Source organism: Pleurodeles waltl, chromosome 2_1 (genome assembly GCF_031143425.1).
Source record: "Pleurodeles waltl isolate 20211129_DDA chromosome 2_1, aPleWal1.hap1.20221129, whole genome shotgun sequence".
NCBI classification, from domain to species: Eukaryota; Metazoa; Chordata; class Amphibia; order Caudata; family Salamandridae; genus Pleurodeles; species Pleurodeles waltl.
Genome location: NC_090438.1, coordinates 641,011,704 through 641,030,141, shown reverse-complemented (window position 1 = coordinate 641,030,141; position 18,438 = coordinate 641,011,704). Strand labels below are relative to the sequence as shown.

At 43.4% G+C, this 18,438-nt stretch overlaps 1 protein-coding gene across 2 annotated transcripts in view; it reads right to left on the bottom strand.

Annotated features, from left to right (window-relative positions):
• Window positions 1–17,495, bottom strand: part of TNS3 (tensin 3) — a 752,439-nt gene extending 734,944 nt beyond the window's left edge. Inside the window, exon 1 of one of the 2 annotated variants that reach the window (XM_069216157.1) lies at window positions 17,263–17,495. In XM_069216157.1, the coding sequence (XP_069072258.1) occupies window positions 17,263–17,358 (96 nt within the window). In that variant the 5' untranslated portion in view covers window positions 17,359–17,495. The remainder of the gene's footprint in view (window positions 1–17,262) is intronic. The other variant, XM_069216170.1, reaches the window with a different exon arrangement.
• Between the last annotated feature and the right edge of the window lie 943 nt (window positions 17,496–18,438).

Sequence of the window (18,438 nt, the reverse complement as noted above, 5' to 3'; positions counted from 1 at the left end):
TTCCAAAATGGGCATAAGGTAAGGTGTTGAGGAGCAGTGGTTATTTGCACATCTCTGAATTCCTCGGTCCTCATACGTGCATGTGAATTACAGGGCATTTCTCAAATAGTCGTCTTTTTTACACATTGTCTTACAATTGGAAGGAAAAAATTTAGAGAAAGACAAAGGGCAATAACACTTTTCTGCTATTCTGTGTTCCCCCAAGTCTCCCGATAAAAACAGTACCTCACTTGCATGGGTAGGCCTAATGCCTGTGACAGGAAATGCAACATAGACACATTACATTTTTACATTGAAAAATGACGTGTTTTTTGGAAAGTGCCTAGTTGTGGATTTTGATCTCAAGCTCAGCCGGCACCTAGGAAAATCTACCAAACCTGTGCATTTTTTTAAACTAGTCACCCAGGGGAATCCAAGATCGGGTGGCTTGTGGGGCTCTCACCAGGTTCTGTTACACAGAATCCTTTGCAAACCTCCAAATTTGGCCAAAAAACACTTTTTTCTCACATTTCGGTGACAGAAAGTTCTAGACTCTGAGATAAGCCACATATTTACTTCCACCCAGCGTTCCCCCAAATCTCCCCAAAAAAATGGTACCTCACTTGTGTAGGTAGACCTAGTGCCCGCAACAGGAGATGCCCCAAAACACAACGTGGACACATAACATTTTCCCAAAGAAAATAGAGCTGTTTTTTGCAAAGTGCCTAGCTGTGGATTTTGGCCTCTAGCTCCGCTGGAACCTAGGAAAAACTACCAAACCTGTGCATTTTTTAAAACTGGACACCTAGGGGACTCCAGGATGGGGTGACTTGTGGGGCTCTCACTAGGTTCTGTTACTCAGAATCCTTTGCAAACCTCAAATTGTGATCTAAAAAACACTTTTTCCTCACATTTCAGTGACAGAAAGTTCTGGAATCTGAGAGGAGCCACAAATTTCCTTCCACCCAGTGTTCCCCAAAGTCTCTCGATAAAAATGGTACCTCACTTGTGTGGGTAGGCTATGTGCCCCCTAAAAGAAATTCCCAGAAACACTATGTGGACACATCAAAATTATACAATACAAAACTACCTGTTTTGCAGGGGAGGAGGGCACCTGCGTTTTTGGTCCTGGGTTCAGCAGCCATATAAGGAAACCTACTGAACCCAAACATTTCTGAAAACTAGACACCCAAGGGAATCCAGGGAGGTGTGACTTGCATGGATCTCCCAGTGTTTTAAAAAATCAAATTTTTCCCACATTTCTGTGTGGGGGATCACCGCACCAGGACAAATTTCCTACCACTCATCAGTCCCCTGGTAAAAATGATACCTCACTTGTGTAGGTGGGCCAAGTGTCTGTGACAGGGAAGAGCCAAAAAACATGTCGAAATTGAGGGGGAACCAAAGTGGGTCCAAAAGGGCAGTTTGAAAAATAACATTTTTAGGCTAACAAGTGGGGCAGACTATTTTGCAGTATAGATGCGACAATGCTGGGTGGTAGAAATTTTGTGGATTCCTGCAGATTCCGGAAGATTCCATCACAAAAATGTGGGAAAAATGTGTGATTTCCAGCAAAGTTGGTGGTTTGCAGGGCATTGTGGGTAAGAAAATGGTGTGGGGTGCACCACCCTGGACTCACCCAGATGTTTAGTTTTCAGATGTGTCTAGGTCTTGTGGATTTTTCTACATGGCAGCGTCACTAAGTGCAAAAAGTGCAGCCCTCACCATTCCAAGTGGGATGATTTTGAGAGTTGGAAAAGCTCTCATGGCCCAAATGTAAAACCAAAATAATCAAATGTCCTCTTGCTTGCCATAGGATAAGATGTTGTAGTGTGCCGGGGAGAGCTGTAAGACTGTTACCCCCTTCAGTTGGGGCAGGGGCATAACTATACCCATACTAGTTGGTAGCTACCACCCCACTATTTTTTTTTTTTTTTTATTCCCTGGCATCTACTAGGTTTTCTGCCCCCCCCCCCCCCCAGGAGTGGATCGGGGATAACTGCCCTATCTGCCCACCGGTGGGCAGAACAACTTTGGCCCCATCTATTTGGGGTGGGGGTATGGCCATACCCCCCACCTTCTATTTTTGAAAAAAAAATCTTCCCTGGTCTCTGGTGGGCTTTCTGCCCCCTGCGGGTCAGATAGACCTTCCAAAAATAGGTTGATCTGTCCCCAAGGGGGGCATATATGGCCAACAGTAATGTGCCCCATGGGGAGCGACCCTTGCCCAAGGGGCTGCCCCCACAAACAAAGCACACACATATACACACACACACCAATGCCTGGTGACTAAGTGGTTTCTGCCACCCCCTGTGGGCAGATCAGCCTGATAGAAATAGGCAGTTTGGCCTAATAGAAATAGGCCGATCTGCACCCAAGGGGAGCAGATATGGCCTAAAATAAATTTGCCCCCTCCAGGGGAGCGACCCTTGCCCAAATTGACACAAAAAGTAAAAATCTCTGTTGTCTAATGGTTTCTGCCCCCTTGGAGGCAGATTGGCCTACTACCAATAGGCCAATCTGCCCCCAAGGGGGTCAGAAATGGCCTAAAGATAATTTTTGCCTAAGGGGTTGCTCCCCGCATATAACAAAATAAAACAAAACAAAAAAAAAGATCCCTGGTGCCTAGAGGTTTCTGACCTCCCTGGGGGCAGATCGGCCTAATTACAATAGGCCGATCTGCCCCCAAGGGGCAGAAATGGCCTAAAACAAATTTGCCCCTCCCCAGGGGAGCAACCCTTGCCTACGGAGTCGCTCCCCTCATGTGAAACTGACAAAATAAAAATCCCTGGTGTCTATTGGTTTCGGTTCCCCTTGGGGGCAGATTGGCCTAATAAAAATAGGCCAATCTTCCCCCAAGGGGGGCATAAATGGCCTAGACTTAATTTTGCCCCCAAGGGAGCGACCCTTGCCTAAGGGGTCGCTCCCCAGATATATAAAAAAAAACACAAACAAAAAAAATAGATCCCTGATGTCGAGGGGTTTCTGCCCCCCCGGGGGCAGATCGGCCCAATTATATTAGGCTGATCTGCCCCCGGGGGGGCATAAATGGCCATAAGATAATTTGCCCCCCTGGGTAGCGGCCCTTGCCAAGGGGCCGCTCCCCTTATGTATATGACACAAGAAAAAAACAAATTCCCTGGTGCCTAGTGGGCATTTCTGCTGCCAGATCGCATCACGATTGAGCAGCAGAAATGCTGAGAGAGACATGAAAGGAGAGGAAAGGCCTTTCCTCTCCTTCCATGCCTCTCTCGCCCCCTCCTCATTATCGGAGGAGAAATGTGTGATTGCGTGCTGACGTTATCAGATGCCATGGTGGAGTCAAGGGGAGGCGGGGTAGAAGGGGAAGTGATTCCCCTTCCATCCCTGCCCTGGGAGAGGGGTGCAGGGCCCCCAGGGGGAGTGCTAGCACTCACCCTGGGGAAACATCCTGAACAACTAGGTCTAAACCACTACTTGCCTGAACCACTACTGCTAAACAACTAAAAAGTCTCTACAACTAAGTACTGAACAACTACTGTCTAAACAACAATTGTGCCTGAATAACAATTGCCTGAACAACTAATTTTAAGGTAAGGTTTTCTTTTTGGTTTTTATGGTTTATTAGTTGTTTAGAATAAATATATATATATTAGTTGTTCAGGCAATTGTTATTCAGGCACAATTGTTGTTTAGACAGTAGTTGTTCAGTACTTAGTTGTAGAGACTTTTTAGTTGTTTAGCAGTAGTGGTTTAGGCTATAGTTGTTTAGGACCTAGTTGTTCTGTCACATATTCCTCACCCTGAGCGCCCACAGCAGGACGAGCTGGTCTCGTCCTCAGCACCGGAGCACCATGGCCGAAGGCAAGACCAACTCTTCCTGGGCACCCAAGGGGTTAAATCAACCATCAGGCCAAATAAATACAACAGATGTGGGAAATGTTCAATGCCCTCTAGTGGTTACCCACAACTATCCCCTGAGTGTACCCCATATATTATTATTTTAAAAGATGACCCGGACCTATCAAAGGTAAATAAAGAGGATTATTCAACACTGAAGAACAAGACGGTAGAATGGATGAAAATACATTATGGGTGGCTGGGAGATTTGACACGGAAGGTGGTGTAAGGAGGACACCATGGTTGGGTGTACATCAGAAAAAGTGAACTGGGAACTGCATCATAGTAAGCTTAAGAAGGCCCTGTTTTGCTTAATTATTACTACAGTGCCGCATACAAATGATTCCGAGTATGAATAAAATAGTAGCTCTACCATTAGGGTATTATTACAAGCCCGTAAGCAAGACAGCTCTGTGATCCCAGCTTCAGATTTATGTGTAGAAAGAGTCCAGCAGCCCTGGGAGAGACAGCATGGCAGTTATCTGCCCCAGAATTGTGCACCTCGTTTTCCTAATGCCGCTTCGAACAGGTTTGCCTCACTGACAAATTTAGATGAATAAGATTGACAGGAGGAAGCACATGTGAAGAGGGATTAGATTTACAGGTCACTTATGGCAGTACAAGGGTCAGGCAGGGGGCAATAAAATCTATAGGCATCACTGATGAGTGTCTAATAATTATGTCCTGGAACATAGCAGTTGCAAAATCTAAATTGAATAATAAAGATTAGTTTAATACCCTAAAGTCTGCCCATATAATATGTTTGCAGGAAACTTGGCTCAGGGAAGACTTTGACATAGATGGTTTTGTCTCTATACTTACCCCGGCCACAGCCTCTGCCCGTTGGCGACCTAAAGGCAGTATGGCGATTTTAATTTCAAACCTATTGCCTACAGTTATTAAGAAAATCTTGAACAAATTCCCCTATTTTCAGCTGGGGTATTCAGTAATAGATTATAAGTGCAAGGTTATTTTAATTGACTTTTATAATAGTTGTTTAAAAATAGACGTAATGTGATTGTTATGGAACTAGATAAAGAACTGGAATTATTTGCTAATAAGATTGGTTCCAATTGCACATACCTTTGGTTGGTGATTTTAACACAAGCAGATAGAAGAGCTCTAATAGTGCAGCATGTGGTTTCCTAGAATGTTTTGGAGCTGATCAACCCCACTTTCCCCATGATTCATATGGAGATTCGCTAAATGAGCTCCTGCATAAATTACATGTGGAAGTGATAGTTCAGGAACTAGGAGACTTTAGACCTGTGTTACCTACCTTTTATTGAAATGGGCATTCCTCTATTATTGACCACATAACGATATCTGCAAAATACCTAAATCTGATTAAAAAACATTTGAAATTGAAAGCACAGTGCTTAGTGATCATGCTGTACTTGAACTCTTTTTAAACATATAACAACTCAAAGGTGATGGACAGAGCGCACCCTATAAAGGCCATGGACAGAAATGGTGTCAGCATTAAATGGGTTGGCGTCAATGAGCCAAAAATGCTAGCATTTGTAGTTACGGGTTATTGGGAAGCCTTTGTTATATGTAAAGGATGGTGGGTGGACCATAAAAGGTTGATGGAGGCATTTACTAAAATAACTTCAGCAATTGCAGAAAATATGAAAATCCTGGCTGCAGATAAAGGAAAGTTAAGGCAAGATAAGGGGTGGTTTAACTCACACTGCACAAGGCTCTAAGGAAGGCACTGCAAGAAATTCCGAGAGATATGGGAAGGATCAAGGTGCTAAGAAAGACCTATCAGGGAGCACTGGCTAAATGGAACAAGCATTTGCAATGCAATGGGTCTCGTGTTTGCTCAAGTTAGAGCTATTAGCGTTGTAAATTCCTAACTGGACTTCTCTTGCCTCATAAATTGAAAATGAAAAGTAAAACAGTTGACATAAGCAAGCCGCTTAAAAGCGCCATGGCCCCCATGAGTGTTAGCCCGAAGGAGAGACACAAAAGGAAAAAGAAGTTTGCTCGTAGTCAAACATATAGGCAAACATGCAGTTATCCATGAAACAGGGATGATGGCAAAGGCGGTAACAAAACTGCCCTAAGGAGGGACAAACTTAAAGCATTTACCAATTATAACAAAGGATTTTTGAAAGACAAGCCCTGGAACGAGGGATGGTGATGGGCGTGTGGTGGGTGTGTTTAAAAGCCCACAGATAGATTATAACAGGCCTGAGCGCATGCGCACTCGACCTAAAAAGGCACTCCAGGGGCAGGCCTGTGCAGATCTGGAACGAGCTGCAGATACTAGTAATGATCACCTATTTTGGAAAACCATAAATTCTACCTTTCTTAGAGATAACTCTAAGTCTACTATGGAGATTTCAGTTACATCAGATGCCTGGATTACACATTTTAATAGTATCTGGAATCCTTAACAGGTATCCATGGACACACCACTGGGTCCCGCAGGTGTAACTGATTTTGTGCCCCTGGAGACAATAACTACGGAGGAAGTCAGTGCAGCTTAAAAGGTAGCACCCCTGGGAAAGCACCAGGCCCTGATGAGGTCCCAGTGGATATTTTTAACTCATGCACTTCCTTATGGGTTCCAATACTAATCCAAATTTTTAATGCAGCAGCAAAAGATTATTTACCGAAATCCTGGAGTCAAAGTATGATCATTCCTATATTTAACAAGCATTTGCAATACAATAGGTCTCGCATTTGCTTGAGTTAGAGCTTTTTGCATTGTAAGTTCACAACTGAACTTTTCTTGCCACATAAATTGGTCAACCCTGCCTCATAATTTCGTCTTTTCCTGCCATATAATTCCAGTGGCCCAGCATATAACTAAAGCACTTCAATTTACCTTCTTCCTGTGTCTGCAGCAAAAAAATGAGAATGTTGCCATTTAGCATCCTAATTTACATCTGTTGTGCTAATTCCAATAGAATACCACTTTCACCACCACACCATCAGAGTTGCTGATAACACAATTCCTCCCAAAAAAGACACAAGACAGCCAAAGAGGAGAAATAAACTAGAAGGGTCATCCAAACATATCAAGAGCGTTCAAACATTCATTGTGTAATAAGGATGTTAAATTGGCCTGAATTATGGTCATAATTGTAATAAGGAGAGATTATGAAAACATATACAATTATCATTTAAACCTTAATCAGAAATAAACTTTTGGTATTAGACTGTAATGCTCAAAACAGCCACTAGAGGTAACCATAGCAAAAATATAATTTGTATGACACATGGTCATGTAACCATATTGTGAGCCCCTACAGAGAATAACTCCATGAAAAAAAGAGGAGAAAGTAATGCAGTGTAACCCTATGCTTAGCCCCTAGAGTTTTTAGGGCTAGCAGGCCCACTGCAATGATATTACAACAAGGCCTGTAAAACATAACTTCTCCTAACAGTAAAACGAAAGCTTAAACGACATTGAATGGTGGGAGGGGTTATTATTTTGGAGTCTCCACTAACATAGTTTGGGGACCCAGAGATGATGTAGACAGAAAGAGCACTTTGTGGTCAATGTTTTGAAGGTGGTCCCATTGTCCGGGGACCACCACAGGCTGAGTTATGAGGAAACAGAATGTAAAAGTAATACCCTGCAAAGCATTATTGGGTAAGTTTCCTTGCCACAAATATTTTAATATGTGGATATGACTGTAATACTTAGAACATGGTCATGTAATTATATCATTAGCCCCTAGAGGATATAACCACACAAAAAATGGCAATAAATAATGCAGAGTAACCATGTATGTAGTCCCTAAACAGTATAGTGCATTACATATTTTTAAAGTTAGCAGACCCATAGCAATGTTGTTACAAATAAGGCCATTAATAGACAAGCTATTACCAGCTGGAGAAAAAAAGTTCCAACCATGAGAATGCTTAAAAAGTCACTGAATGGTGGAAGGGATTATTATTTTGGGGTCCCCACTTACCTGGTGTGGTGACCCAAATGTGACCTAGACAGAAAGAGTGCACTGTGCGGAACGTTTTAGTGGTGGTCCCAGTGTTCTAGGACTACCACAGGCTAAGTTATGGACAAAAATACTGTGAAAAAGAATGCTTGCAAAGCATTATGGGTGAAGTTTTTCCGAGTGCAGTGAATATTGTAGTATTGGGTCTCCCACTGTGCCAGGAGAGCCCCTTTTCCTTTGAAGATTTCTGTTTTATGTAAAGCATTTACCAATTTCAAGTGCTTTAAGGGGAGGGTCACAGGAAATTACTCTGATTAGGTAACTGTGAACAATATGACCAGCACTTTAATACTGCTGATCGAGTTCACGCTGTTGTGCCTGTTCGCGCTGTGAGCGCCATGGTCACCATGCAGCACTAAGGGAAGAGACAAAAAAAATAGTTTGCCCACGCTGAAGTATATCGGCAATTGTGCAATAATCCATGTAACAAGGTCAGTCTGCAAGGTGTGACAAAAACAGCCTTAAGACAGGACAAACGTAAAGCAATTACCAATGATATTAAGTGATTTTTGAAAAGAGAGGTCACGAATGAGTGAAAGTGATGGGCGTGACATGCGCATGGTTAAAAGCCCAAAATATTTACAAAAGGTCAAATCGCTTGAGCACTCGACCTAAAAAGGGGGATAGAAGAAATGTCAGATGTTATCGACTGATTTCACTTTTGGACTCTTCTGTGAAAACAGTGAGTAGGGTGATCTTAGGTAGGTTAGAAACCTGAGCCGAGGAGAAAACTATACTGGCCAAGTCACAATACGGGTTCAGGAAAGAAATAGGCACAGTGGCGCAAGGTATACATTTGCACCTCATTGTTAGCAAATATACAATGGCACACAAGGGCAATATTCACCTATGTTTTGAGAATTTGTCCAGTGTTTTCAACCTTGTGAACCACGCAAAACTATGGCAGGTGTTAATTGGTATGGGGGCTCCAATAGATATAATTTGTCATCTCCACCAGTTGTATTCAACCTTGACATCTTACATACATTTTGGGATAAACAGTGAATCCACAGAGAAATTCTGAGTAACATGTGGCATTAGACAAGGTTGTGTCCTTGCAACGCAGTAGTTTTCATTATATATAAATGGAGTGGACGGCTTTTTGCAGATTATAAATGCTGACGCCCCTGGGCTCTCGAGCCACCCCGATATTATTAAACGCAGATGATGCAGTGCTTTTATCAAGGACAATAAATGGTTTCCAGCAACTGATGAACCACTTTGTAGCCTTTATGGAGAGCAGAGATCTTAAACTTGACCTAACTAAAACCTATACTATGGTATGTGGCAAAATATTTTTAAAAAGATAGAATCATTTTGTTCAGGGTCAAAAACTAGAAAACGTAAAGGCTTTTAATGACCTTGGTATATTGTTCTCTCAGAAAGGAGACTGGACACCACATCCTAAAACTGCTGAAATAAAATGTATAAGAACTACTGGCGCGGTGCACAATTTTGCTAAAATGATAGGCAGAAACCCCCTTAGAGAAATCAAGAAGCTGTACAAAAGTAAATGGCACCCCACTGCATTTTATGGTTCCTTAGTCTGGGGTTGGGTGAACTGTAATGCATTACAAACACATGGAAATATATTTTATGCAGGCTTTTGGCTGTCCCAAGTTCGACTCCTGCCTATATTGTACATGCAGAACTTGACACTGGGTGTATGAAAGATTCCATTAAGCTCAGCATACTAACTGGGTGGCCTTCTACATGGATGAAACGGGGCACTAAGTTAACCAGGGACATTACAAGGGGTTGCCTGGAACTTGATCATCGTGAAAACATACCATGGCTCAGGTATGTAAATGCATTATTAGAAGAATTGGGCAATAGCCTTTCCTTCTACATCCTCAGAATACTTTGCAGTTTAACAAAAATGAAATAAGATCATTTTATATGGGGAGAAAAGCCAGAAGGGATTGTCTGGTAAGAACAAAGGTCACCGTGGATAGATGCTGAATGGGAAATGAGATCCATATTCAGATGTCACATGCAAAACAGACTTCACCATCTTTGCTGACTTTATACTATTAGAGGATTTCTGGGAATCTGAAGTTTGAAGATTACCATCAGTGAGAAAGGTACTAGCATTCGTAGTGTGTTTGGGGCATTGACAATATTGTGAACAGGGTGTACGTCTTAAAACTGTACCACGTTGATCAATGTGGCCTTTTCCGTACCAGTAATTCATCGAAGTTGACTCTGGTAAGGCGATCTGCAGCCACATTCCGTGCTCTCTGCAGGGGAATAATTCAAAAGTAATACGAGCTCCCACCAACACACAGTGACCACTCAATGCTGCTGCCCAATTCTAACACTTTTCTCTTACAAATTAGGAAATATTGCAAATCTTCGCAATACGCTGAAAACTCTTAATTAACCAATAATTTTGGAAAATTTAGAAATCAGCTGGTTGCCTTGCAGGCTACAAGGGAAACTTATTGCGACAATAAGTACTACATACGTTTGCGCAGAAAAAACGTTCTATTCGCGTTGAAAGGGGTTTATACAATAGCTCTAGAGAGTGGCCCCCGAGGAGCGATCCTTAGCTTAAATGTACTGTGACTTGAAAGGCTTCTGACGCGCCTCTGCTGGGCTCTGAAGACCTCTGTTTTCCCGGCTGCTCTCGGGTTGCCATTTTCAGGCCTCTCTGTTTTTGGAGCATTCTCCCTGCGACCTCCAGCCTCCCCAGGCTTGTTTGGATTGAAAGCCTATGCCGGCGGAAAGAGCTTGACACATTTATGCCTTTCTGTACTTAGTGTTTGAATGAAGTCTGGTGCGGCACTGACCCCGCTGCCCTGTAAACGTTAATTGGCATCACATCTGGAACTGGGAGAAATGTCCCAAAGAAAATCACGCAGTGTGATGGTGTACAATGAGTCTGCCTTCAAAGCAGCTAAGAAAACCTGACCAGTGACGGGGCAGTCAGTGGTCGGGGCATGGGGAAGCCCGGAGTCGGACCGGGACAGAAAATAGGCCTGAAAAACTGAAAAAGCTCAAAAGCCCACATTTACAAATAGGGGCAGAGTTGACTTGCAAAGACACACTGTACACGCGTTTTACAAGTAATGGGAGACTAAATGCAGTTGTGCTTGCGGCAGGAAATGTCTGTGATATTATCAGGGAAATCAGTAGTAAAAATTGGCCCACCAGACCACGAAACAGGCCCACAAACAGCCACAAAACTGGCCCACACACACTGACCAGTGTGTGGGCCAGCCCTTCAGACACTGGTAGACTGTCCTATAGGCCAGCCTAACCCTGGAGGTGCCCCCTCTCCCTGCGTATAGGACGATTGCTATTGGTTTACTGGACATTTCCCTCTTTTTAGAAATATAGTGGGTCTCAGAGTCTGTCGAATACTGAAGGAATACACAGGTTTCTAGTACACGCCTTTGCATATGTATGGAAGTGCCTACCGCTGTCTCTTCAAAAAGAAACAATACTTCTCCACGCAGCAATAAGTAACAGCTTGATTAGTCATGGCTTATCCCTGTCATGCAAGAGGTCAAAGGTGAAAGTCCCCTTTAAGACATTAACTGCATACTCTTGCCCTCTTTGTTATACGGCGACGCCAAGGATAACGTCATTCTGTAACATTTCCTTCGCAGGGAATTGAAGGTAACGCACAATGCGTACTTGGTGCGCATTCGCAGTGCTGCTTGTAATTGTGCCAGCCTGTCTGGGTACATTCCAGGAGGCTTTCTTTAGTTTCCCCTGCAGTTCAGTTCATCTCACACATACAACGAGGATAGCTTTGTTAGTGCGACACTGTCTTAGACCTCAGCCAACAGGTCTATAGATGCGTCGTTGTAACTACAATGTGGCCGAACAACACAGATTACTCTGGATTTATGAATAATAAATATGTTTTTATTGTGATAGGTTACGCTAAATGTCGCGTAATAGCCAAACGTCAAGCTTCCCCCGTCCAATAAATAAGGACAGGACACTGCATAGATTTGGAGAGTCCGAAGGCGCTGGTATATATCACTGGAGTAGGGCACTGTCATTATCTATTTTAAAATGGTACATGCAAACGTCAGCATCAGCAATTTAAAAAAAAGCAGTTACATTTGCGAAAGGAGCCTCCTGGCCGCGGCCTGATGACCTCTCGGCGTGCTCTCCTGACCTGCAATTTTTCGGAAGAAGTGGTGATAAAAAGTCGATGAGGGTGAGGGTGTTTTCGGTAGACTTCCTTGATGTGAGGCGCCCCTCCTGCTGTCCGAGTGGGGCCCCATGGCGCCAAGGAATGCAGGGAATGTCTCAGTGAAAGCGGGCCACTCGGTGGGGCTGGTACCCGGGCGGCCCCCGTGGACCATCAGAAAGGGGCATATCTCACTGGTCATGTACATGGGACGTCTATGTATGAGGCGCTGGACGGCTATTGGGAAGACGAATTCTAGAAACAGTGCTTCAGTACAGAGGGGTGCAGAACGAGGACGATGGTTGAAGAAACCAACGTGTGACGTTTGCAAAATAAATAAATAGGCAACACATGGCCTAAAACAGCAAAGTTCACGAAGAAAACATTGGGAAATGGTCCGTTCCTACGTGAGGCCACAGCCCGAAAACCTCGAAAACTCTGCAAAGAGGAACACTTGGCAAAAAACTGTTAACAAAACATAATACAGATAAATATAAGCTGGCCTGGCACAACATTGCAAAACATAGTATATCCCAGAAAAGATTAAGTACAACACATAACATCGACTAGTGTTCGCTATCATACCACAACACTGCACAACATAACATATCCTAGAAAATATTAACACATGACATAACGCAGACTAATGTAGGCTACCACGGCACAGCATTGCAAACAAAGCATATCCCAGAATATATCAACACAACAGCACATAGCACAGGTTAGTGTGGGCTAGCATGTCACAAAATTGCAAAACATAGCATATCCCAGAAAACAGGCACACAACAACACATAACATAGACTAGTGTATGCTAGCATGGCATAACATTGCAAAACATATCATATCCCAAAACTATTTACACATCAACACATAGCATAGGTTAGTATGGGCTAGCACGTCACAACCTTGCAAAACACAGCATATCCCACAAAACAATCACACAACACATAACATAGACTAGTGTATGCTAGAATGGCATAACATTGCAAAACGTATCAAATCACAAAAATATTAACACAACAACACATAGCATAGGTTAGTGTGGGCTAGCACGTCACAACCTTGCAAAACACAGCATATCCCACAAAACAATCACATAACACATAACATAGACTAGTGTATGCTAGAATGGCATAACATTGCAAAACATATCATATCCCAATAATTATTAACACAACAACACATAGCAGACATAGGCTAATGTGGGCAAGCATGGCAGAACGTTGCAAAACATAGCATATCCCAGAAACTATCCCCACAACAACACATAACATAGATTAGCGTATGCTAGCATGCCACAACATTGCAAACCATAGCATATCCCAATAAATATTAACACAACAACACATAGCATAGGTTCGTGTGTGCTAGCATGTCACAACATTGCAAAACATAGCATGTCCCAGAACATATTAACACAAAAACACATAACCTAGACTAGTGCATTATACCATGGCATAACAATGCAAAGCATATCATATCCCAGAAAATATTAACAAAACAACACATAACGTAGGCTAGTGCGGGCTAGTATATCACAACATTGCAAAAAACAACATATCCCAATAAATATTAACACAACAACACATAGCATAGGTTAGTGTGGGCTAGCACGTCACAACATTGCAAAACATAGCATATCCCACAAAACAGTCACACAACACATAATATAGACTAGTGTATGCTAGCATGGCATAATATTGCAAAACATATCATATCCCAGCAATTATTAACACAACAACACATAGCAGACATAGGCTAATGTGGGCTAGCAAGGCAGAACGTTGCAAAACATAGCATATCCCAGAAACTATCCACACAACAACACATAACATAGATTAGTGTATGCTAGCATGCCACAACATTGCAAAACATAGCATATCCCAATAAATATTAACAAAACAGCACATACCATAGGTTAGTGTGTGCTAGCATGTCAGAACATTGCAAAACAGAGCACATCTCACAATATATTAACACAATAGCACATAGCACAGGTTAGTGTGGGCTAACATGTCAGAACATTGCAAAACAAAGCACATCCCAGAAAATATTAACACAACAGCACATAGCACAGGTTAGTGTGGGCTAACATGTCAGAACATTGCAAAACAAAGCATATCCCAATAAGTATTAACACAACAACACATAGCACAGGTTAGTGTGGGCGAACATGTCAGAACATTGCAAAACATAGCATATGCCAATAAATATTAACACAACACATAACACAGGTTAGGGTACGCTAGCACGTCACAACATTGCAAAACATAGCATGTCCCTGAACATATTAACACAACAACACATAACCTAGACTAGTTTATTTTACCATGGCATAACAATGCAAAGTACAGCATATCCCAGGAAATATTAACAAAACAAAATATAACGTAGGCTAGTGCGGGCTAGTATGTCACAACATTGCAAAACATAGCATATCCCAATAAATATTCACTCAAAACATAACAGACTAGTGTAGGCTACCATGGCACAACAGTACAAAACACAGCCTAGCCCAGAAAAAACATCATCGCATTAATTCACATAGCATAGCAATATTTAATATATCATCACATAACATTACGTAGCAGCGGGGAACATAGCATAGCAACCTAACATTGCGTAGAATCGCTTTATTTAAATACAAACACGGAAAAACTTTGGAGGGCTTGACATTAAGTTGCAAAACGTAGCACAAGAGACTACAGTTTGGCTTTACAAAGCATAACAAAACTGAGGAGAACCGAACAAAAGAAAATATGGCACGATTGTTTGGATTTGTATAATAAAGCGCATGACAGGAAAGTGGCGGGACTTTACAGGCCATCCATCAAAGTCAGCTTGATAAAACTGATAGCTAACTTTAAGTCGCCAATATTAGCATTTACGAAATAAACATCAATGAAACCAGCTCTGTCAACGTCTGCATGCAAAGGCACGAAATATATTAAATTAACAATATGGAAGATAGCCGAGACATGCATGAAAGAGGACAGACTAGTCCAGTGGTATTTGTGTGCGCGACACGCGCGAGATACATTTCAGTCAATACGAAGATGCGCCGAGCAGCGCGAGCTGCAGGTTCTCCCCCTGAGCACAGTTCTCAGTTTTCCTGTTTGCTTTCCCACAGTTTGTATTTGGAACTCTTTGACGGTGGATTGTTTGCACTATAGTTTTTAATCGAGGCGCCTGAGGAGAAATGCATCTTCAGATTTCAGTGCAGGTGTTCCTGTTTGCAGAGCGGATTTAGGGTTAACCGAAGCTACAATAACCATGGGAAGGGAAAGCTTGTAATGGAGCAGAGCTCTGTGACTTGTAGTGAGTGTGTGGCTCTGGCTGGGGTACCTCCACCACAGCTGAAGGGAGGAGGGGCTTAGCGGGGCTCAGGTGGTGACGGCACTAAGAATGTCAGGGTCATGGGTTCAAATCCCCACGCTGATAGATGAAGTCTTTCAAACTTCATATCTTTTCAATGACAGACATGTTAAATACCGGGTCTGGGATGGCAGCCTGGGCAGTCTGTGGGTGCAGAGGTCTCAGAGCATCTCAATGCACAAGAGAAGGACCTTTTCTCAGGGTCTGTATCCCCACAACCACCATCAAATGAACCACACTGAGCATTCAGAAAAGAAGGACAAGCATGGTGTCTGCCATCTTTGCCTAATACCTTATTTGGGAAAAAATAATAACCTACCATGTCCTGCGCACTGTGTGAATGTGTTCATTTACTAAAGGCAAGAATATCATGACTTCTATAATCCCTTGGGACACTTGCTATGAAATTCTCATTCCCCTGGGCTTGTCACTCATTTGGCGTAGCAGGTCAGATCGGAGTACCTAGAATTGGTTGTTGATATATGTCCCTTCCCTGTCCTTGTTGTACATTGTCATACTCAAGGAACTTAAAAGGGAAATACGACCTTTGCCTCTCTCTGACTCAATGTTTCCTTCAAGGCTACTCACAAGTTTTGGGAGATATGCTTGACATATATATGCAAGGTCTAGTATAGGGTGGTATGATATAGTGATGCAATGTGTAGTACTACATACTATAGTATCTTAATTGTATAGGACAGTATAAAAGAGTTTAAAGTATAGTATAAAGAGAAGAACTGATCGCATTCTGTAAAATACAATATCTGTGTTGTTAAGTTATACAGTTCTTATAACGCACACGTTTGCAGTTCATATGACCTTGTGGCATTGAGTGTCATCTGCAGTGGGTGGGTTTCCATTCTTTGGGGAGTCCCATGGGAATGCCAGGGTTCAAAACATGCAACTTTTTCAAACACCAATATTTTACAGAAAGCTGCATCAAGCCACTCCTTGAATAATGTGTACATCAATTGTTATCAGATCAAGTACGCCAGCGAATGTATCTGTTTCTATTGTTTCGAGGCCCAAGCTTACGAACCAATCTCCACACCACAATGAACGCCCAACAACTCTGTGGTGGGTCAGAGATGGGTTTGAATGACACACTTTTCAGCCAAGACTCTGGCCTTTAGAGCCCCTGACAGCAGGATACCCCCAAAGGTCTGGGGCAGAGCGTGAGGGTATAGGTTAGCACAAGCTATAAACTGAAACGTATAATAAGTATCAACCAATCAAAATATTGAATTGTAGCTAAGTTGATGAAGCCGACTTTAAGTGTGGCGGTGAGCAGCGCCTGAAAAGGAAATATGGACGTGCTGGTATTCGCTATCGCAACTGAGAGGTGTCAGTACTCTCCCATTATAAGTATGGAGCCCCTTGCTGAGGTGTGTGCGCACCTGACAGCACCCGCTGGTCTAAAAATCCTCCTGGTGCCAAGGAAATGCAACTTCACTATACCATACAGTGCAATACTGTAGCCCTCTTCAGTGTATTATTCTATCCCGCATTTTAACTATACTTAGCCGTACTAGACTATAGAACGAAGTGCTCTAAACTACTAAACGAAACAATATGATGCACATAGCATCGTACCGTTCAGCACAGTTTGGTATGGTAATGCATGCTTTGCAATCATTCTATACAGGACAGCACTGAAGAACCGTAACGTGCTGTACTGTGGTATAGTTCCCCGTAGCTCAGTATCAATTAATGCACGACAGTATGCTAGATTTCTGTTGTAAAGAATAGAAAGCCGCCTACAGAAAGCATTCCCGGGCTGCAGGAGTCTGCTCGGCGGTCACGAGCCGAGCTGCTTTCCACAGGCAGCGAGTGCGCCGCGATGACAGGTGAAGTCTCCAAGCCACCCGGAGAACCGTCAAACTAAAGAAACCCGTAAAATGTACCTGTTTGGGAGTGCGCTCCAACAGCGGCACCGAGCACTCCGCTTGCTTTTTGGGCTTGTTCTTCTTCCGACAGCAGCGGAAAGTGACCCCCCGCATGTTTGCCCCCCTGGTAGTTCCCCAGAGCAGTGCTTGGTCTCAGGAAGTCCGGCGTGCAGGACAGCTGCAGAGCCCCTCAGCCCATGCAGTGTGCGTGGAGCAGGGGCTTCACCTCTCGCCTCCTGCTAACAATGTGCCCGTGCGGCCCGCCCCCTCTCCGTCTCCTCCTGGCCCCTTCCCTCCCACCCCCCCTTTCACCCCCAGAGACTTCCCGCTCGGGGATTGGCTGCTTCCACAGGGCATTTCAGATGTCAACACGCGTTTCCAACACATAGCTGAACACATCCATTCAGTAAACGGAGCCTGGGACGCTCCGCATTCCCGCCTCGGCACTGGCAGCAGCGCACGAGTCTAGGCACAATAGCGCCGAGCCTTACCCAGCCCGCCCAAGTCCTGGCACGGCGCAGCCACACACTGCGGCCGGTGTCCGTCCGCGCGCATCAGATGGAGGGGTGCATACTTTGTGTAAGACATCAGCATCCATTGACACATTCCCCAGTCTACTTTTGCAGTTATTATATAATCGCAAAAAATAATACTGGCTAGGTGTGAGAGGATGGGCAGGGATCAGCCTTCAGAAGTCCATTGAAAGATGCACACTTCACTGTCGCCCAAAACAATCCAAACATACAATGAGTACACTTTAAAGAGACCTTAACCAGGGCACCCAACACATACATAATCGGTCACCTGCTAACCAACACAGCAACTTCCACTCAGCAATACCGCCATGCACCACTGTCCACAAACACCATCAAATGGCCATCCCATCCAATTGCACTGCCGCACACCACAGTAACGTACACTGTAGAAGCGCCCCAATAAATCCAACATAAAAGTATAAACCTTTACTGCTCACAACACCGCATCATAATTTCAGGCACAGATTATAATGCACAGAGAGAAATTCACCCTGACCGAGCATTGGATAACAGACCAATCAGCGCAAGAAAAATGTTTTCACACTTCTGCAAGGAAGGGCACCCAGCAGGTCAATGTGCTACAATGTCAAAGAAATGGTGGTTTACACAATGAAAGTGTACACAACATATCATAACATAGCAACATAACAGTAAAACA